Below are 22,309 nucleotides of genomic sequence, written 5' to 3'. Positions count from 1 at the left end.
CACCACAGTGTCATAAAAAGTCTGTAGCAGAGTCCTGCACACTCCAAAGGACCTCAGTTGCCTCAGCAGGTGCAGTCGAGTTTGGCCCTTCTTGTACAGGACGTCTGTGTTGTGTGACCAGTCCAGTTTATTGTTGAGGTGAACACGCAGGTATTTTTACATCTCCACCCTCTCAATGTTCCGGTTGTTCACCGGTGCAGTCTGGGGTTACTTCCTGCAGAAGTCAATCACCATCTCCTTTGTCGACTGGCGTTGAGCTGAAGGTGGTTGAGCTCACTCCAGTCGACAAAGTCCATGATGACCTGCCTGTACTCCTGTTCGCTCCCCTTAGACACACACCCCGCGATGGCTGTGTCATCGGAGAACTTCTGCAGGTGGCAGCTCCCAGAGTTGTAGCAGAAGTCCGAGGTGTACAGGGTGAAGAGAAAAGGGGAGAGAACTGTCCCCTGCGGGCCACCATGTCAGACTCACAGTCCTGAAGCCTCACGTACTGTGGTCTGTTGGTGAGGTAGTCCGTTGTCCATGCAGCCAGGTGACAGTCCACTCCCGCCCTCTCTAGCTTCCCTCTGAGCAGTGCAGGCTGGATGGTGTTGAAGGCACTGGAGAAGTCAAAGAACATGACCCTCACAGTGCTGCCGGTGTTCTCCAGGTGAGTCCAGGATCTCTGCAGCAGGTAGATGACGGCGTCATCCACCCCGATGTTCGGCTGGTAGGCGAACTGCAGAGGATCCAGATTTGAAGTCACCAAGGGGCGGAGGTTGTTGAGGACGATCCTCTCCATGGTCTTCATCAGGTGAGAGGTGAGGGCCACAGGTCTGAAGTGGTTAGGCTCCCTGGGGTGAGATGTCTTTGGGACTGGCACCACGCAGGAAGTCTTCCACAGAGTCGGGACCCTCTCCAGTCTCATTAGTCTATTAGTGTACTGTCATAACTTTTCACCCCATAGATACTTTATATTGAACAAGACGAGAATCTAATGTATTGTGATTTAACATTATATTTGAGTCTCTCGTATCGGTTACCAACAAGAAGTATGTCAATGATTTCAATTTATTCTGAAATTTTCTAAACAAGTCTGAGTGTTTGTTTCATTGTGTTTCTTGTTTGTATACTCCAACAACAATTGTTAAATATAGAGCTTTAGATAAGAAGAAATAAAGTGTTTATTCTCCTTTATTTTGAAATAGATCCACAAATGTGAAGTATATTCATACAAACTGTCCAGAGGTACATTAACAAAAGTAAAAAAGACACAAAAAGTACATTTTTAGAAACTGTAAATGACTGAAATGTTGAAAAAAAAAATCTTTCAAATATAAAAAAGAATTGAGACATTACTACAAACGAAATCTAAGTTATAGAACATTTCTAATATCTTTCTTTCTTTTTTTATTTTATAAAGTTAATTGAATTATTTTGGCTGCTCTGGAATGTGCTTTTAAACGTGCGTCCTTGAACGCACCAATTCACGTCATTTGCGTGCTGCCGACGGCGTCAGATTTGAGTGAAGTTACCAAAGCCAATAAAGAAACCTCACATATGTCCTTTCAAAATAAAAGAGCAACTTAAACTTAACCTCATCCGAACTTTATTGTGAAACGACGTAAAGGAAGCAGAATGAGTCAGCGCGTTAAACTTGATGCCGGTCTGATCCGGATCCTGATGCGGATCCTCAGACTTTGAGAAGTTTGGACACGTCTAAGGTAATGAAGCTGCTTTTACACTTGAATTTAAACGTGTATTAATATCAGAGACATGTTATCTGCAGCTTCTGCATCATATTGCAGACATTTTAACATCGCAGTGAAGCTAATCGGTTAATTAGCTAGCAAGTTTTAGAAACAGCAGCGAGCTAGCTTAGCTCAGTTTAGCTTATTTTAACCTTTCTGTTTTCTTAACAAAAACAAGAATAAGTCCTGACTCTGTGAGCAAATGTGAGTTATCCTAAGAGTTTGTAGTTTAACTAGTTTGGTGCATATTGTTGAATTATTATTATAGAGTGTATTATGTGTGCTTTACTGCTGGTTACCTTCATTTTGTCCATATTTATCACATTTATAAATGATGATATTTACAATATTTAAACATGTGGTTACTCTAAATGTAACGGAGAGGCTGTTTTTGAACGGGAAATATACATATTGATCTGTGTTTGTATGTAAAATACTATATTCTTTTAACAGATGGTAAAATGGGGGCGTGTCCTGTTCTTACTGCTGCAAAGTTGACAATATGTTGGATACCACATCTTTTTCTCTGTTATATTATTGATCAAAATCACCTAAGCTTTAAAACCACCACTGATCGACTCTGTCACATTTTAAAGCACAAACACTTTGGCAATGTTCTGGCACAGCATTGTTGCCAATGTACAAATAAGTAGGGATGTAACGATTCACTCAACTCACGATACGATTCTCTCTCGATTTATTTTACAAAATGAGACTGTAGACAAATTATTACTGAAAAAGATTTCTTTAGGGGCTGCTAACCCGCTTGTCAGTCTGTTTTTTTTCTCTACAAGAGGAGGTGATTGGAGCTTCTCATCGTGGTGTCGATTAAATGCTGCATCATGTTGGTTGTGTTATTTGTGTAGTTCCCGGTCTTCTTGTAATATTTGCTCACAGTTTTTGTCTCGTCTGTTATCTTCTCACCTCTTTCGTTTTCTGTCTTGGGGAAGCCAAAATGCTTCCACACCTCCGATTTAAAAGACGGTGGCGCGTCCTCAATTTCTAAATCTCGCTCTTCAGCTACCAACCGCCTCTGCTCTACAGCTGCTGACGCTCACCATATTATTGTGATTAGAAGTAAAGACATTGAGCAAGGGATTGCCTGCTTTACTTGCTGATAGACCAGAAGAAATGATCTAATATTGGGGGCCAATGACTAGTTTGTCTGTTTTATTGCCTTGGCATCCAAACGGGTATCGATATCATTCGATTTTCACTCAGAAAACTCTAATCCTTCTGCTTTCAATGTTTTCAGGTGCCTACTAGCGATTGCATATTTATTTTCAGTGATACGTTGGAGGACAAATAAACTGAACCAACATCAAATGCAAAGTTTCAGTTGATGAAATTGTTGAAGTTACTGTTGTATATTCTATTAGACTTCTGGGCTTAAAATTCTGAAACTTTGGAAGATATTAGTTTTCTCTGTCTCAGTCAGACGTCGAAGCCTTATTTGAGCTTTCATCAAACATTTGAAATGTATATTTACACCAAGGATAAGTCATGGAATTGGCACTATTCAAATAAAGATTGATTGATAAAGAGAAATGGTTCGGACTCGACTTGTGAAATGCTGCTCATGCCGTCAGCTTTAACCAAAACTGAAGGATGTAGGGTGTAAAGATTGGGGAAGTGGACAGGGCTAATTGGCTGCAGACACTCCTCCTGACACTCTAAGCCAATCCTCCACAGACACATCAGACAGAGAGAGAGAGAGAGAGCGGGGGAGAACACTGAGCAAATAGTGCAATTACAACAAGGGCTGTAAAGTAGCATGGCTGTCTTTTTAAAGAGCTGCGGGGTTGGGTGGCATAGTAGCACTGATCATGCTCATCTAGACTACAATGACAGAAGAATGTTTGTTCCTGTGTGTTCTAGTTGTTGGTCATTACTGGGAGGACTGGTGATGGGGCACAGGGTCGTCCTCGGCGTTCGGGGGCATCGTGCAGTCGGGCTCATTCAGCGGCTGCTGCTCCTCGTCGTCCTGCTGGTGGCTGTTTGGGCAGAGAGTCGAGATTTTTACAAACTGCTGGGGGTCAACAGGGAGGCGACGACCAGAGAGATACGCCAGGCGTTCAAGAAGCTGGCGCTCACCATGCACCCCGACAAAAACCCTGTGAGTTACTCTGAGAAACCCCAACCTTTTATTAACCCTTAAACACCTTATTATGAAACAGTAAATGCTGCTTTTCAAGCTGGAATCACCCACCAAAAATTGACACGACTCTAGTCAGCAAAGGTCAAATCAGTAATGAAATGTCATGTTTTAGGGCGACCCCTCAGCACACGAGAAGTTCCTGGTGGTGAACCGAGCTTACGAGGTTCTGAAGGACCAGGACCTCAGGAAGAAATATGACAAATATGGAGAAAAAGGATTGGACGAGCAGCAGCAAGGCGGACGCTACGAGAGCTGGAACTACTACAGATATGACTTTGGTAAGGTCGCACAGTCACAGTTAACCATGACAGCGATACATGATATAAATCATGACAGGAGATTTCAATGTTCTGATTTTAAAATAAGATAAATCTGGTCTTGTCAAGTTAAAATGTCCTGAATCTGCCCTTCTGTCCAGGTATCTATGACGATGATTTGGAGATCATCACATTAGACAGCGGAGACTTTGGTAAGAGCTACAGCCTGAGAACGATTGCTCCCTCCTCCCCCCCCCCCCCCCCTCCCCCGCTGGTCTGAGTTCACATTAGTAACATCGTTCTGTGCCTGAGTACACTTGTGTAAGTTACATTCCGATCATAAATTTGCAAGATGCACATAGTTGGTTTGCACATCCGTCAAAAAGTAGAAAGAAGAAGCAGCAACCATGGCAACCTCTCATCCTGCTAACTGTGGATGTTTTTGTTATTCTTCTTTTATTTTCCTGTACAGAAACATTTACTGCCAAATATATCCACTCATTTCTTGCAGGAAATGTGTTATACAGACTTTATGGTGATCAAGTGATGTTTTGTCCGTTTTGCAGAACAAACCTGAGACAGTTAACGACACTGTCTTTCCGTCAAAACAAAGCTATTATTTATTATTGACTGTCACTCAATCGCTTCTGGGTGACGGGTCACTTCCGTCATTTTGGTACATTCCCTTTCCGTCAAGATTCTGCCGTTTGGGAATTTGTTTAAGGACTGCTAAAATTGTAAATTTGTCTCAGCGTTCGTAAAGTGTTTCACAGTTTGTAAGTTTGGGTTTGAACTTCCCAGCCACCATAACCTGGTTTTCATGGCTGTGAAGTGTCATCGAAACTGTTCAAACATTCAAATGTGAACATGTGTGGAACAGTAGACAGGTAACAAGGTAACAACTGGTTTGTGTGTGTGTGTGTGTGTGTGTGTACGTGTGTGTGTTTCAGAGGCAGCAGTGAACTCTGGAGAGATCTGGTTTATCAACTTCTATTCCCCGCGATGTTCACACTGTCACCAGCTGGCTCCAACGGTAATATAACACTGACACCCTCAATAAGAACAAAGATGAGGCATCTATTTATGTATTCAATTCTCCCTTTGGAGGCAGGTTTATTATTTGAACAAGTTTCAAGTTACTAGTTACATTTCTTCTCACATTTGAACAAAAAGAAGTATTACACCGTCCCATTGGGCGGCAGTAGCTCAGTCTGTAGGGACTTGGGTCGGTTCAAGTCTGGGTGGGGACCATGTCTGGAAGTTGGTCTGGTAGCTGGAGAGGTGCCAGTTCTCTTCCTGAGCACTGCCGAGGTGCACTTGAGCAAGCCGCTGCTCAGGAGCGTTAGCATGTTCATCAACAGAGTGTAAAAATAGAATTTCCCCTCATGGGATTAATAAAGTATATCTTCTTCGTCTGTATTCCTGTCCCGCCCCCCCCCCCGTCCCCATTTGTCTCTCAGTGGAGGGAGTTTGCCAAAGAGATGGACGGAGTGATCCGGATCGGAGCGGTGAACTGTGGAGACAACAACCATCTCTGCAGGAGGAGAGGCATCAACAGCTACCCCAGCCTCTACGTATTCAGAGCAGGGCAGGTCAGTGTGTTCTGTTGGTTAACTCTTTCATTATCCTTCATTAAATGTGAACGCAGTGTGGCCTGCTACGGTGAAGACTTCTGCAGAGGATCTGTCAGGATGGGGGACTTTTCTTTTTTAAGGGATGATTCGTCCAAATTTATCCGGAATAACAGACGTCCCGACCTGAAAAGATGACCACATAGTGTTGCCCACATGTAGATTCTCATCTAAGAAGAATAAACTCACAGATGATGTTCTTCTCGTGCATGTAGTTCATGTAGTGTCTGATACATGCTCTGACTCTGCAGCTAACAGCGAGGCGCCCTTTGTTACACCCCATCCTTCAACGGATCGGTTCTGATGCTACATCTCGTGTTATATATTCAACTTGTAATGTCGTCGTCATGATCATTTTGTTCAGCTGGTTGCTGCAGCTTTAATTCTTCACTCACTTAGTCACTGATGATAAGCTCACCGGTCGTGTTACAGAATCCCGAGTGAAACCTTTTCAAACAGGAGTTGTGTTTTTTTTTTGGCGACTTCATAAAACGAACTGCTGACAAAGATTTGTTAAAGGAGCAGAACACAAACAAGCAGAGAGAAAGAGGCAGGTGAAGATGTCAGCGAGGTCCAGACATCGGTTGGTTTTATTCAAAATGGGCTTTTATTGTTGTACAGTATAAGCTGGACGATGTCATTTACTAGCATGCATGCAGCAATGATAAATAAAGCAAATGAATAGATTTAAAATGTATGTGAAATGGTGCTGGATGAACACAAAAAGGACAGAGAGGACACAGGAGTAGATCATGATTACAATATTCTGCAGTGCAAATAAATGCACACATTGATGCATAAATTGAGTCAGAATGAAAGAAAATAAATGTTTGGTGCTTCAAACTTCCTGTGCGAGACCTCGAGACTCTCCTTAGCTGATGCTGCAAACTATTAAACATCGTCTATTTGACAGTATAAAGGCATTAAGCAACAGGTTTTTTGCTGCAGACAAAAATATTTGTCAACATTTTTATTACGTTTTTCCCTTTTTGCTACCGTTCTTGTTTTTTTTTTGGTCCTTGTCTGATCACATCCCTGCTTTCTCATGGTGTTTAAATCCTCTTCTCTGTGTTTACACTACACACAAACCTGCATGTTCACATGAGTACGACTCGGCTATCAGCAGAATCTGCCTCCTCCGCTGATGGCTCACCTGCTGACTTTAAGTCAAGATTTGATTTCAGTTTCGTCCGTCACAAACTTTAGACGCTGAATAAATCGAAAGAGACTCTGTTTGCTTTGCATCTCAGCCGTCCTGTTGAATTTTGATTAACACATCATTTTTTATTTTCTAGAGACCCGAGAAGTTTAACGGGGAGCGTACCAAAAACAACCTGATCAGCTTTTCCATGCAGTTCATCACAACGACCATCACTGAGCTGTGGCAGGGTAAACATTCCTCATTAAAGATTATTAACATCTTTATCTTGAATTATTTCATCGTTACCTTTACATCACTCTGTGTGGTCTCACATTCAGGTTTTTATTGTCCTGTGTGGTCTGACCTGTTGGGTGCGGTTGTGTTTCTTCCAGGTAACATGTTCGATGAGATCGAGTCTGCGTTCTCGTCAGGCCTCGGCTGGTTGATCACCTTCTGCTCTGACACTGGAGGTAACAGTAGAGTTAAAGTGTTCCTGTCACACCGTCATACCTAAAAGAGACTTGGCCAAGACACCAGATTCAGTCAGAATAAAAATACAAAAAAACAAACAGAAATCACAGACTGTCTGTGAATTCAAGTTGCAATTGGTAGTTGCAGAAGCACGGCACAGCAGGAGCTCCACATAAACACACAAATAGAAATGCACGCACATACAACGCTGTGCTCCCTTGCTGACTCAGCTGAATCCGCCTCACCTCTGTAACACCTCTGGTTCTACCTCTGAAGATGGTACAGAGGGGGGGGATCACTTCGTCCTCCCATTACGCCTCCGTGACATTCAGATTGAAGGTCACAGGGGCGTAAACATCGCGGCTTGAAACGACAGTCTGAACAGGACTACAGACTTTTCAGAGAGCCATGCATTTTACTAAGCGAACTAGAAAGTCTAAGTAGGAAAATAACGTTGTACTCATCTCTCACCTCTCTGTCTCTCTCTCTCTCTCTCTCTCTCTCGCTCGCTCGCTCTCTGTCTCTCTCTCTGTCTCTCGCTCTCTGTCTCTCTCTCGCTCTCTCTGTCTCTCTCTCTGTCTCTCTCTCTCTCTCTCTCTCTCTCGCTCTCTCTGTCTCTCTCTCTGTCTCTCTCGCTCTCTCTCTCACCTCTCTCTCTGTCTCTCTCTCTCTGTCTCTCTCTGTCTCTCTTTCTCTCTCTCGCTCTCTGTCTCTCTCTCGCTCTCTCTGTCTCTCTGTCTCTCTCTCTCTCTCTCAGATTGCCTGGAGTCAAAAACACGGCAGAAAGTGGCCGGGATGTTGGTGAGAGCACATCAGTCATTTTATGCCGCTCTTAACTACATGTAGCGTCTACTAATGGGAGAAAATATTACAACACAAGTCATATACACTCGACTTCACAATGGAAAATAAGCTTTGGTGCTTTTTCAGACGGCAAAAGACAAAATATTCAATCCACTCTGAGATGCATCCATATAAATCTGTTTTCATTTGAGACTGGCCTCAAATGGCGAGCTGACATGATTTTAAATGATCAAACCTGCAATCAGTAAAATAGCACACAGGATAAGTAAAGGTCCTCTTGACTCCATGCACCACACATCTGTGAAAAGTGTCAGCTCTGTCACAAAAGTTGTAACAAAATAACTATTTATACCGTGTGTTTACGGGAGTGTGTGTGTGTGTGTGTGTGTGTGTGTGTGTGTGTTCTTGTAGGACGGCTTAGTAAAGGTGGGATGGATGGACTGCACCTCACAGGAACAGCTCTGTGAAAGTTTTCAGGTAAGACTTAAAGCTGCGGCTAAAAAGAGACATTACCGTTTAGCAGCTCGGTTCACTTCTCTGAACTTTAAAAAAATGATGAGTTCCTTTTTTTGGTGGTTATCTTGTTATCCTTCTGTTGACGTAACTAGCACACTGAATCTAACAATATTAATATTAAATAGAAATGATTACTGGGTTGATTACTAAGTTCAAACATAGCCTAGTTTTAACGTAAGCTAACATGCTAACATTTAAGGCGTTGCACAAGCTGCGATAGTTCCAACCTAGGAAGAAGTTAAACCTTGAATCTTGCATCTAGCTCCTAGTAGGTGTAAAGTCCTGTGTAAAATACGGTTGTCATGGTGATAGTTTTGAAAGGTGGGACACCTTGGAGGATGAGGAGGAGCAGAGGGTATACCAGGTGTCAGCGGTGTATTCTCTGTTTAAGATCCCTCAGATATGACTTTGTTTTACTCCTGCATTAGTTTTCTATGAGTTGAGGTCATTTCATCTGTCCAATCACAGAGGACTGTTAAATTACCTTACGTTGTAGTTGTTGTATTTGACCACCAGATGTCACTGTTTTTATTTTACACCAGCTGTACATGAAGGCTGTAAGCTGTAGATCTCACCTGATCTGTTCGGAGACGATTTTCACTGTGTTGTCATCTTATTATAATGGAACGATGTGTAGCTGTACTGACGTTAGCAAGTTAACCATCTGCTGTGTTTCAGGTGACCAGTGGAGCGACTGCTTTGTTCCCACCTGGGAGCTCTCTGGATCAACAAGGCAGCGTCCTGGTAAGACACACATGACTGACTGTGTGTACATACGATACAAGCTCTGTTATTGTAATGAACCAGAGTATCAAAAAGTGATTAAGCTTTAAAAAAAAAAAAACTCCAGTCATATATTTTAAACCAAAAGCTGCTGCAAGAGAAAAGCCCGTTTCAAAGTGTGACACCACAACAGCACCTTGCCATCATCACTGATTCTGCAACTCTGCAATAGTGTAAATGTTAGTGTTAAATATCGCGCCTTGAACATGCAGCCTGAATAAGACTAAAGATGGACACCACTGGCTCAAATGTACAAATATTTTGGCAATATTGTGATGCTGTATTTAGACGGTGTGTGCAGGAATTTGCATGCATGTTTGACATTACCCAGTTTAAGGCGTCAAGGACTTCTATTTTTGTTGCCATGGTATCCAAACAGGTATCAGTACTGTTAAATTGACATTCTGGTATCGGGAGAACTCCAGCGCTGCCTGTAGTAATACTTCATGTAGGACTGCAGCACTGACTGACTGTGTTTGTTTATGTTTCAGTGGCTGAAAACTCTAGACAGTAGAGAGATTTATAATCAGGTCATCGATCATCTTCCTGATCTGGAGCTGCTCACCAGTGAAAGCTTTAAGGTACACATTCAGAAATAAACAGCTTTAAATGCTGACATATACATCCTGCTAATCGCATGTCACTTCCTGTCTCCAGAGGAAGCTGGCTCACCATCGCTGGTTGGTCAGTTTTACATTTGGAAACAAAAGCCCCGCCTCCAACGAGTACAAGAAGCTACAAGCCGCGCTACGAAATGACCACATACAGGTATCTAAAACTGTCTGTACATCCACCTGACTGTCTGAACATCCACCTGACTGTCTCTACATCCACCTGACTGTCTGAACATCCACCTGACTGTCTCTACATCCACCTGAATGTCTGAACATCCACCTGACTGTCTCTGCATCAACCTGACTATCTGAACATCCACCTGACTGTCTGAACATCCACCTGACTGTCTCTACATCCACCTGACTGTCTGTACATCCACCTGACTGTCTGAACATCCACCTGACTGTCTGAACATCCACCTGACTGTCTGTACATCCACCTGACTGTCTGAACATCCACCTGACTGTCTCTACATCCACCTGACTGTCTCTACATCCACCTGACTGTCTGAACATCCACCTGACTGTCTCTACATCCACCTGACTGTCTGTACATCCACCTGACTGTCTGTACATCCACCTGACTGTCTCTACATCCACCTGACTGTCTCTACATCCACCTGACTGTCTGAACATCCACCTGACTGTCTGTACATCCACCTGACTGTCTGTACATCCACCTGACTGTCTCTGCATCAACCTGACTATCTGAACATCCACCTGACTGTCTGAACATCCACCTGACTGTCTCTACATCCACCTGACTGTCTGAACATCCACTTGACTGTCTCTACATCCACCTGACTGTCTGTACATCCACCTGACTGTCTGAACATCCACCTGACTGTCTGTACATCCACCTGACTGTCTGAACATCCACCTGACTGTCTGTACATCCACCTGACTGTCTGTACATCCACCTGACTGTCTGTACATCCACCTGACTGTCTCTACATCCACCTGACTGTCTGAACATCCACCTGACTGTCTCTACATCCACCTGACTGTCTGTGTCTCTCCAGGTGGGCAGAGTGGATTGTATATCAGACTCAGGCTTGTGTGAGTCTCTGTACATCCATAAACCGTGTGTGGCCGTCTTTAAAGGTCTGGGAATCCACGACTTTGAGATCCACCACGGTCAGTACAACACTCTCTGTCTAGTTATCTCTATTGAAAGGATAAGCGCTAATTTTCTCTAACAGGTGTGTTTGTTGTTTTTCTTCAGGTAAAGACGTGTTGTACAACATTGTGGCTTTTGCCAGGGACAGCGTCAGCGCTCATGTGACGACTCTGAGACCTGACAACTTTCCCTCCAACAGAAAGGAGCCCTGGCTGGTCGACTTCTTCGCTCCGGTTTGTGAATGGCTACTTTCAATCTGAAGACACAATCTTGTTTTGATGAGTTTCACATGCTCAGGAACGACTTCATTCTAAAATAGTGATTCTCATGACGCAGAAATCATTGCATTTAAAGAGACACACACACCAAAATGGAGCGTTCTGAGAGAGCTGGTTTATACAGGGTCACAAACCTCCTCTGGTGCTTGATTCATGTTATACTGTATTTTGAAAAGGTGGAAAAGGGGGATAATATGTCTTCTTTAAGTTAATATGCAGTGAGAACCTGATCAGACAGGAATGTTCAGCTACATAAATCCTTTAACGGGAGTTTTCTGGTGTGCAGATCATTTAGCTTCTTTTTACCTGTTTGTTTTTGATCCGGCATCCACTAAGGGATGCGTGTGTCTCTTTTTGATCTATTGATATTGATACACATCTTTAGCCTGAAACACTCAGCAGTTGTTAGTTAATCAGACTTCAGTGTGTTGTAACAGGAGGACACCTTCACCTTTATATCCTCCTGCTCGTACATCTACCGGTGATAAATCCATGTCATTACCAAAAACTTGACTTGGCTTCAGATGGTTTCATAGTTCATGTGTGTGTCCCCGCCTGACGACTCCCTGTTTACCTTCAGGGCTGGAGGTTCAGGTGTTACACCTACAAATCAAATAATAGACACGGTGATGCAAGCAGGAATCAAACTCAATGTTGCATGTCAGCGTAAAGTCAACAGGAGAAAATAATCGTCCAATAGGAGCTGAAAAAATTATCGTCCTGAGGCTTTAACAAAGTAAGTATGGTGATGTAACTTTCTTTAATTATTAAAAATGAGCTTCATCTTTTCAGTGGTGTCCTCCGTGTCGAGCCTTACTGCCTGAACTGAGGAAAGCTTCAATCCAGTTGGCCGGACAGATGAAGTTTGGCACCCTGGACTGTACAATTCACCAAAACCTGTGCTCCATGGTAGGACAGAACATACCTGGACTGCACCATTATCACTGAGCCACAGACAGGTTGATCATTAAGTGTCTTTCTCTCTGTTTCTCAGTATAATATTCAGAGTTATCCCACCACTGTCATCTTTAACCGCTCCTCTGTTCATGAGTATGAAGGACAACACTCAGCTGACGGCATCCTGGAGTTCATACAGGTAATAAAACATAATCATCAAAGGAGGAATGCATCGACATCGCTCTTACATCGGACCATGCCCGCTCAGTCTGACTGTCTTTAGTTGGAGACACAACAAAATTGGGAGTACAAAGACACAGTGGCCTGCGGATATTGACATTTGGCCATAAATCAGGTTGCCTGTCTTTTACATGTACCTGATTTCAAAGCCATGGAAGTACATAAAACAGAGCATTAACGCACACATCCATCTGGTTCTCTGAATTCAGGCCGTTAACCGCCAACTTCATATTGATTCCTGACATCAGTACATGCTTTCTGCCACTCACAGGCTCAAACTGCAGGGTCTCAGGTCCCGTGCATACCCTCTATACATACAAGTATCACACATGAGCACCACTTCTGTTGCTCTTGCTTGCAGGAAATTATTCTCTGCATGCAGTCATGTAATCGCAAAATAAACAGACTTATACAGCGATCAACAGCCCTGGACACTGCTGCAACCTTACCAAAACAGTTTCATCTGAAAGTGGTTTGATCAAAACTTAGAGAGCAGCATGTTCAGTTGAACCGGATACTTTCTGTCTCTGCAGGATCTGGTAACTCCATCTGTGATGGTCCTGGATCCTTCGAGCTTTGCAGACAAAGTAAAAGGTAAGGAGTCAGTTATAATCAGTTGCTCACTCACCAACAACTTGGGAACCCTTAAAAACCAAGTTCCTAGTTCCCTTTCTAGCTCCTTCTGCTAAATATTTAATATTAGTCATGTTGGTTGCAGGTCGATCTGAAGGCCAGGTGTGGGCGGTGGATTTCTATGCTCCATGGTGTGGTCCCTGTCAAGCTCTGAAGCCGGAGTGGAGACGCATGGCTCGGGTACAACACACACCGTAAACACACACAGAAACAACCTGAACTGTTGAGAAAAACCTGCATCGAAATAAACAAACTGTTTGACCGTACAACTTCCAAAACATGTTATGGCAATTCAAGACTATCTGGGACAGTCGAGTGCAGTGATGTAATGTGTGTCTTTCTCCCCCTCTATTCACCGTGCAGATGCTCTCTGGTCAGATCCAGGTCGGTTCGGTCGACTGTCAGCAGTTTCAGTCGTTCTGTCAGAGTCAGAATGTGAGAGCCTACCCTGAAATCCGCGTGTACCTTGGCAACTCTCGACAGCCAGACCGCTTCATGTATGTACCACTTATACATACAAACATTTTAGTGAGGGAATTTTTCTACACACAATTGTTCAAAACCAAGGGTTGTGTTAACCAAATATTTCCCTTTCTTGACAGAATTCTTAGTGTAGTGTAGGCGACAGCTCTCTGCTTAGCTTCAACGAGCATGATTGCAACTTCCTCTCTTTGCTTTATATTGCACTCCTGCAGCTTTACCGTCATTGTTTTCATTAGTGCCACTGTTCACATGACTTATTGTGCACAGCCCTGATTAAAAGTTGATAATACATCAATTCTGTGATCAGGTGTGGAGTTCCTCAGGGCTCTGTGTTAGGTCCTTGTATATTCCCATTAGATGTATTAACACATAAGGTCTGATTCAGAGCATGGGTATTTTTATGTATCCCTTTACTAAATAATCCGTCTGTCTGTCTCTTCAGGAGTTATAATGGCTGGCACAGAGACGCCCACACACTGAGATCATGGGCTCTGAGGTGAGTCACAAAGCATCTTATTCTTATTTATTTGACCTTTCCGCTGCCAAAAGATTCAATTATTGGGATAATGCGGATGAATAAAGAAATCATGTTCAGTTGATGTAAATCTTGTGATTTCAGCACTTTACCCCGATCGTCCGTGGACCTGACTCCAGATACCTTCAGGACTCTGTTTTTGTCGAGTAAGGATCACTGGGTTCTGGACTTTTACGCTCCGTGGTGTGGACCCTGTCAACACTTCGCCCCAGAGTTTGAGGTCTTAGCTCGGGTATGACATCTTCAGACAAATTAAACCTCAACTCCTCCAGAAATTATCTTTGAGGAAAGGTTTGAAAAATGTTTTATCTTTGTGATCGGTAGGTTGTTAAAGGCGAGGTTCGAGCGGGGAAGATTGACTGTCAGACTCACTATCAGCTCTGCCAGTCAGCAGGAATCACCTCGTACCCGACCGTCAGATTCTCTCCATACCTGGGAGCAAAGAGGGTGAGGGGACACACACACACACACACACACACACACACACACACACATGAAACAGCCGCACTACCACAGAAATGAAGGGTCCATCTTCAACATTACGTTATATTGCAAGGACATGAAATGGAGAAGTGCATGACATTAGGAAAGAACCAACCTACCAAACACGGTGCTCCAGTAATCTGTCACACTTTTGGTGCTTTCACACTTTCACAAAACTCTTGAAAACTTCCTGACATTTTTTGGGTTATCTGCAGGTATGAACACAACCTGGTGATTTTTTTTTTACCCCGTTGACAAAAGCAGAGTGTGGAGTGGGTGGAAAGGCCCATCTGAAACAAGTGTAAATAAACAACAAACTGATTTTTTTTGCAAAAACAGTGGAGACCGTAAATTATTTTTAAAAGTATTATTTTAAGAGTGAGGTTTTAGTTAAAAAAAAAAAAAAAAAACCTTCAAGATCAGAGTGAAGGGCTCGAGTGACAGAACTTTTTGTGTTTCTACAGCACCAACAGAGTGGAGAACACATCAATAGCCGGGATGCTAACACGATCGCTGACAACATCAGAGAGCGGCTACAACAGCTGTTACCACGGTTACAAAACATACCAAAGGTAACTCTCCTAAAACCCAAATTCAAACACAAGAAACCTATCTGTGAACCTGTCTGACCGATTTCTTATTTAAATTCCTCTCTCTGCAGGACGAGCTCTGATGACATCAGGGCCTGTAGCTGTAATCTGATTGGTCAGAGAGGGATAGAAGTGGATGTGATTGGTCCGGCATGATGATCAATCAGTAAACACTCCTTTTTGTAAAACGCACAGCTGTGACACAGAGACGGACTGCACACTGACTGTTACTCTGCTGTAATGAATGTACGGAAACTCTCAAGCCTTTATTTTTATCTGTTTTTATGTTTGTCTCCATTGTTTGTATTTACTCTATGAAGTAAAACTGTGGGACACTGTATACTGGACACACACACACACACACACACACACACACACACACACACACACACACACACCGCCTGATGTGGTCATTGTGTTGTATTTTATTGATCATGTTTCCAACTTTAAGATAAAACACTGTTTATTTTAAAATAACTAAATGCACACGTGTGTCCTTCAAGCTGAGCACACTCCTCCATTCAATAGTTCATCCATTCATCCATTATCTTTACAGCTTTTCCTCATCTAGGTCACGGGTGGGACTCTGCAAGAGAGGGAAGACCTTTAAGTTTTAGTTTCATGTTTCCAGGTAAAACCAGCAGGTGGCACTGTTGCTTCTCTGCTCAGCTGATCGAGAGTACCTGAACAACATTTAGACATTCAGACTGCAGAGAGTCACAGGAGGGAGACTCAGCAGAGCACTGGGAACATCTAAACGTCTGAAACAGTCTCATTATTTTAAATAAACTGTTCAGAGAAGGTTATTTAAAGAAAAAGGCTCTTGTAAAGACATTTTATTTTCTGATGGGGGCTCATAAAAGTTCAAACTCAAAGTGAAGTGCAGACTAAACTTCTCTGATTTATCTTTAGTTTCTTCTCGTGTTGAGCCATAGGTTCTCAGGGAGGCATCGTTATGAGGGATCATCATGTTTTTTTCTCCTGTTTGGACATGAGTAAAAACACTCTTTTGTCCCTCCATCTTTTCTCTGATGCCTTTTGGTGTTTCAGTGACCTCAGTGTGCGGTGATGACTCAGGTAATCCAGTTTAATAAAGGTGGAGCAGATGGGTCAAAACAAGAACAGAATCCAGGAACTAGTCTACATTACTCTGGTGATAAAATATGTCTCTTGTCTCATCCAGGCAAGATTATTAGAGGGGAAGGGGAACTAAATATTCACTGTGCTTGTTCTTCAGTCATGTGACCGGCATGGAGGTAAAAAAAAAAAAAGATCTTAGAAAAGTAGAGGCCATCGATGTCCACTCTGTGGAGCTGCAGCACGGGCGTGTTAATTTACCATCTTTCCAAAATGACGCATGTTTACATCACCTGACAACCTCAAGAAACTTCAGGTTTGCACTCTGTTATTGAGAGACATGCTGCGCACACAAAGGCCTGAAAAACACACATGCACACACAGGAGCTAGAGACATGCATTAGTGGAGACATGTCAGAGAGAGGGGACGCCCCAAACAGCATTGCTCTGCTCTCAACGTGTGAGTGTTATTGCAATCGTAGAACCAAAATTTCTATCACCGCAGACGTTCATCTGACTAGTCAGAAGCAGCTGATATGGCCGTGATTGGCCCTCGTGCCCTGCTGTACACTGCAGGACAAACGACATGAGATGATGCGGAAATCAGGCTTGACTTCGGGAGAAATTATCTCAATTCACACAATGTATGCACAACCTAAAGGGAACATGTAAATCTTAATCATTTTTCATCATTCTGTGCCTTACTGATAGATAGATACTTTATTGATCCTGAGGAAAATTCAATGAATCCAATATACAGCATCTTATAAAACACACACATGACATGTAACAAGACATTTATTTTAAACCACAGACCTCATTTTTGATGGAAAAGCAGTCGGAGAGAGCAGGAACATTCCTCTGGGGACGATGAACGTCCGAACCAAATTACATGGAAAACCACTTATGTGTTATTCCCTGAACTAACTGTTAATTATCGTTTATCGTACGCAGCTAAAGAAATACCTTAAACACCAGAGTCATTAGTTCTGTAATACCATGTTTTCATCAGCATTAAATGTCTTATATCAGATTTTACTTTTGTACACTTTAAACCTCATCTAACTCATCCAAAAACACACACACACACACACACACACACACGCACTTGTCTTTCCAGTATGAATTCATATAAAAAAAGTAGAACTTAGAAAATTCTCACGAGAGAACCTGAGGGAAAAGTCGATTATTTAAAAGTGTTATCTAATATGGCAATTAACTAAATGACCTAAAGTACTTTCCACCTCTTAATGTTGTAAGAACGGGCTGTATCTCCCCTCCCCTCCCTCCCCCCTCCTCACCCTCGTTCTGTTTTGTGGGCAGTTGGAGGTCAGCATTGACGCAGCACTGCTCCATAAACCACTGGAACCACTTACTGTGCGTGCGTTCTATTGTTTCATGATGTGAAATGGAGCAGCAAGTTGGACAAACACTGGCTGAGGTATTGTGGGAACCAACCTGGTACTATACAGTGTATGTGTGTGTGTTTGGATGCTGACGTCAGATTAAAATCGCTCTGTGTGTTGGACTGCTGAAGCTTTGGCTGTGCGTGTTTGAGTTGGAGAGACTGCTGATCACAATGATTAACACACAAAGGAAATTCCCACCAGAGCTGTGAATGTTTTAACCTCTTCATTGCAGCAGAAATCAACGATAAACAATAAGATTTAGTTTTTAAATTCTGTGCATGCATTAGTTTGGAGACCCAAAGAGTATTGTGCCAACAGTACTTGACTGAACGGAGGCTAAATGTTTTAAAAAGATAAAATACAAAACAAAGATATAATCATAACATATAATCGATCGTACCACAACAGAAGCTCTGCTGAATACTGGACTTAACCAGGGCTAAACTGAACACAAAGTATTAGACCAGACCAGAGTTAATGCACCAGAGAGGTGGAAATGAATAAGGAATATTGTACCAAGCTAGGGGAAAAAACACTAGGCCAAATGACAGCTAGAACGCAAGCAATTTAGAACAACCAGGAGTCAACTGGCTGCAAATGTGACTAAATCAGGGCACCGCCAGAAACTGGAACAAGCAGAGGCCAAATCAACTGAGAATACTGATTTAAATCCAAAATGCCTGAAAAAGTGTTTCGAAAATGAGGCTAAACCCCTCACTGGATACTGAATGAACTCAGGGCTGATACACAGACAAAGGTTGAACCTAACAATGGATACTCACCTTTAGATATTGCATCAAATCAGAGCTAAACCAACAGAGAATATATCCCCAAACTGAGTAATACTTGGACCCAAAACAAGTCTTTGAACATTAGGCCAAACCAAAGAGAAACCATGAGAAGGACTAAACCACGGTTTGGACCAAATGGGCTGGAACAAACTGGAGTAAATACACAAGAATAAATAGGGAAAGAAATGTGGGTAATATCTGGTCGAGAAACATAAGCTTGGTTCAATGAGTATTGGAATATTGTTCCCATGACTATTGGACCAAACTAGGGTTACAACATTAGACTGAACCATATATAAAACATGGAGAATACAATTAAAAACAAAGGCTAAATATGAGGCCAAACAAGGGCTTCAACACAAACAAATGTGAGACAAAGCCAAGTTTAAAACCCGAATGGAAACTGGACCAAACCAAAGCTAACACTCTGCTGGTTATGGGCCAAACAGTTCTTGAAACCAGACCCAAAATGCTAATGTAATTTACGGTACTGGGGCCTAAACACAAAAAAATATTGAAGCAAACCCAAATAAAGGTTAAAGCATCAGAGGATGTAAGACCAGGCAAGGACTAAACACCAATGAAAATTGGACCAGACCAATGCTAAAGTAAGACACCAATGATTGCTGGACCCAACCAGTACCAAATCACTTGAGATGACTGGATGAAACCAGACCTGTATTGCCAATGAATATTGAACCAGACTGGGGCCTAAACAGGAATGATTGGATCAAATCAGGGCTAAAGCATCAGAGGATATTTGACCAAATGAAGGCCAAACAGCAATGATTCCTACACTAAATCAGGGTTAAAATCTGAAGAATTTTGGACTAAACCAGGACTAAACTAAGACACCTGTACTATATCACTATAGGTGACTGGATGAAACCAGACCTAAAATCCCAATCAATATTGGACCAGACAGGGGCCTAAATGCTGGAAAATAAAAGCATTGTAGACCAAGCAAGAGCATCAGCACCATGTAGTAATTTACAAAACCTTTGCCATATGTAGTTAATTACCTGTGCCCGTGTAAAGGTGCCAAGATAGCCCTGAATGTTGGATCAAATGTAGGCTTAAAAATATGTTGAGTACCAACCAAACCCGGGCATAAACGGTGAGAGAAGTTGGACCAAACCAAAGTTAAATTGAAGCTGAACTGACTGCTTCGAAAACACTGAATTTCAACAGCATAACCGTAACTCCTGTTTTTCTTTTGTCACTGCTTCCTTCTCAAGAGCTCTGTGGGATATAAATAGTCCAAAACGGCTTCCAACTGTGTTTTTTCCCACTTCCTGCCCTCTAGTGTTGAAAAGTCACTGAATACATCTTTAAACTTCTTTCAGCGAGGTCAGTCAGTATGAAAATATTCAGTGTGTGACTGTTTGCTGTGTCAGCACTCGGGAACATGAATAGAAGCACTCAGCCCGAAGGAACAGACTGCACCTTATACCAACACCAGGTGTGTTTTCAGTCAGGCCGTCAGCTGAAGTCAACGTGGAGCAGAGGGGTAAGTGGGGGGAGAGAGGGGAGGGCAGCGGAGAGCAGAGGGGGGATAAGGAGGTGTAATAGCAGTAAATCTATGAAAACATTTTCTCTCCCCTCTCATGGAAACTGCAGCTGAGAAAACACGGCTGGAAATTAGCAGGCAGGAACTACTGGAAGCACGCCTACACACACACACACACACACACACACAGGCCGTGTTCAGGCTGCTGCTGTTTTGTTGAACAAACTTAACTCCCATCAGTGAGAAACACTAAAGGGTCTGAAGGTTCAACATCTGTTCCTTTCTAGTTTGATACACGGCAAAAAGGAGGGCTGAAGTTCTCCTAATGAGTAAAACTAGCTGTCAATGCAGCAAGAAAATGATGTTAAGTTCCTCAACTCAGATAAAGATACTTGAGTAAAACTTGCTTGCAGCATCTGCGGATATTTTTACTCATTAGAAGCATTTCAGTATGGAAGCCCTAAGAGGACATGCGTCCATACATCTTATTTAGCCCAGTTGTCTCCTGGATAACAGGAACATTTTGGCTGTTTTCTCAAGATCTCAAGGAATAAACTTGTTATCATGGCAAAACCAGCTTTGTTCATACCGAGATAAATACTTTGAGATTTCAAGAAAGCAACCAACATGTACCCATAATCATGGAAAACAGAATACAATCAAATGTTAAGAAGTATTTCCGCTTAGAGCTTGCGTAATTAAGGCCTATATCATTTTGCTTTTTATGTCTTGAAATAAGATGTTTATCTTACCCTAAGGTGAAAATAATTACATATATATACGTCTACTTGGACAAATGTATTTGTTTATGTAACTTAGACACGTTGTGTTTGAAATTGCTACTCCAGTGGATCCTACTCCTTAGAGTGGATGTGGAAGCAGGTTTTGCCATTTTGCGGACACTGAAGCTTCAGTGTTTAGCTCTGCAGGTCTAGTGGTTATCTTAGTTACAAAAGATGTTGAAACAAACTCAAGTCCATTTACACTTACGAAAAGCCTCATTTAGGAAGGCCTTATTTGAGCTTCCCTTTACTTGAACCATAACAGCTTGTAAATGTATTTTTATATTTCACATATGCTGCAGTTCATGGAGTCTGGTGAAGTCAAACAGTTATGTCCCACTTTTATAGTCCAAGACAAACAACCTAAGACTACAACTTGTTTAATGGTTCAAACTGCTGTGAAGAGTCCACAGCTCAGAACATCAGTGTGAGTTCAGTTCAAAGAAGTGTTGACTCTTAGTGTGTTTACAATGGACAGCTACAGAGCGAGTATGAGGGAGCTGTATGTCTGTCAGAGGCTGCGTTCACGGAGCAAATCTGCTTTTTTAAGACTGCAGAAAAAAAGGATTATTATGAGGATTTTTTTTCACAGACGACATCCTGACATGAACCAGTAACAAAAGCTCTGATATAGATATCTAAATGAAAGATTATTGATTATATGAATGACAGTTATATTCTGTTTAGCTGCTTCAATATCTGGTTCCTGATGTATAACTGTCAGACTCATCGATGTCATGGCTGATGGGTTTGATCCATGTTGATTTTTAGTCTTCATATTGGGAAGTTGTTGTACCTCAAAAAATATCATTTGCTGATTTATAGACATCTCTTTCTTAATGTAAGCTTACATGGAAAAGTATTTCTGTGCTCAATGGCATCACGTGACGCTGCAGTACCATGTTCAGCCACCAGGCAAAATAGGCTTCAAAGGTTGGCACACATCCTGGGGGCTTGGTTTGAGCTGTGGCAAATCTAGATTCTGTTGGGGCCCAAAGCAAAAACTCACAGGGGGCCCCTCCAACTAGCGTTCACCTCCATTATGTTATAAATAATCTGACTTCAATGGTGACTTTAATTCACAGATACGTTTTTATAGGAATACTGTGACACTCAGCAGAGCAATAACTTGAGTACTGTCATGTGGGGCCCTCTTAGGAAAGTTTCCTACTGTCATTGCATTATTTGTACATTTTGAGTCACTGCTATGGTTTAAAGTTTGTCAGCCCTCGGGGGCCCCCTACTGGCCTGCAGCCTAAAAGCAGTTTTCTCTGGGTTTGAGCCTTCTGAATAACTTCTGACTTTATTGACCTCAAAGCCGTTTGTCAACCAGAACACCCACAACCAGGTATGCAAAACATCAACCAAACAAACAA

The 22,309-nt window shown here is 42.4% G+C and overlaps 1 protein-coding gene across 1 annotated transcript; it reads left to right on the top strand.

Moving 5' to 3' along the window:
• Positions 1-1,575: 1,575 nt before the first annotated feature.
• On the top strand, positions 1,576-15,866 carry dnajc10 (DnaJ (Hsp40) homolog, subfamily C, member 10). Its single transcript, XM_061053570.1, has 25 exons — positions 1,576-1,703; positions 3,609-3,846; positions 4,001-4,166; positions 4,307-4,357; positions 5,096-5,178; positions 5,606-5,737; positions 7,072-7,165; positions 7,310-7,387; positions 8,146-8,189; positions 8,604-8,669; positions 9,387-9,452; positions 9,983-10,072; positions 10,149-10,259; positions 11,128-11,242; positions 11,331-11,458; positions 12,296-12,412; positions 12,498-12,599; positions 13,174-13,234; positions 13,359-13,453; positions 13,637-13,770; positions 14,199-14,252; positions 14,376-14,523; positions 14,616-14,738; positions 15,239-15,346; positions 15,436-15,866. The coding sequence occupies exons 2-25, from the start codon at positions 3,637-3,639 to the stop codon at positions 15,445-15,447; spliced, it is 2,388 nt and encodes a 795-aa protein (XP_060909553.1). The 5' UTR covers positions 1,576-1,703; positions 3,609-3,636; the 3' UTR covers positions 15,448-15,866.
• The last annotated feature ends 6,443 nt before the right edge of the window (positions 15,867-22,309 follow it).

Source organism: Labrus mixtus, chromosome 13, assembly GCF_963584025.1.
Source record: "Labrus mixtus chromosome 13, fLabMix1.1, whole genome shotgun sequence".
NCBI classification, from domain to species: domain Eukaryota; kingdom Metazoa; phylum Chordata; class Actinopteri; order Labriformes; family Labridae; genus Labrus; species Labrus mixtus.
The sequence above is the reverse complement of the archived record's forward strand: the minus strand, read 5'-3'. Positions and strand labels throughout refer to the sequence as shown.

What these genes read in the sequence shown, in the direction of transcription:
- dnajc10 (XM_061053570.1), top strand. Translation starts at nt 3,637, where the DNA reads ATGGGGCACAGGGTCGTCCTCGGCGTTCGGGGGCATCGTGCAGTCGGG. An exon ending in CGACTTTGAGATCCACCACG is followed by an intron (nt 11,243 to 11,330) that starts GTCAGTACAACA and finishes GTTTTTCTTCAG; the next exon opens with GTAAAGACGTGTTGTACAAC. An exon ending in CTTTGCAGACAAAGTAAAAG is followed by an intron (nt 13,235 to 13,358) that starts GTAAGGAGTCAG and finishes TGTTGGTTGCAG; the next exon opens with GTCGATCTGAAGGCCAGGTG.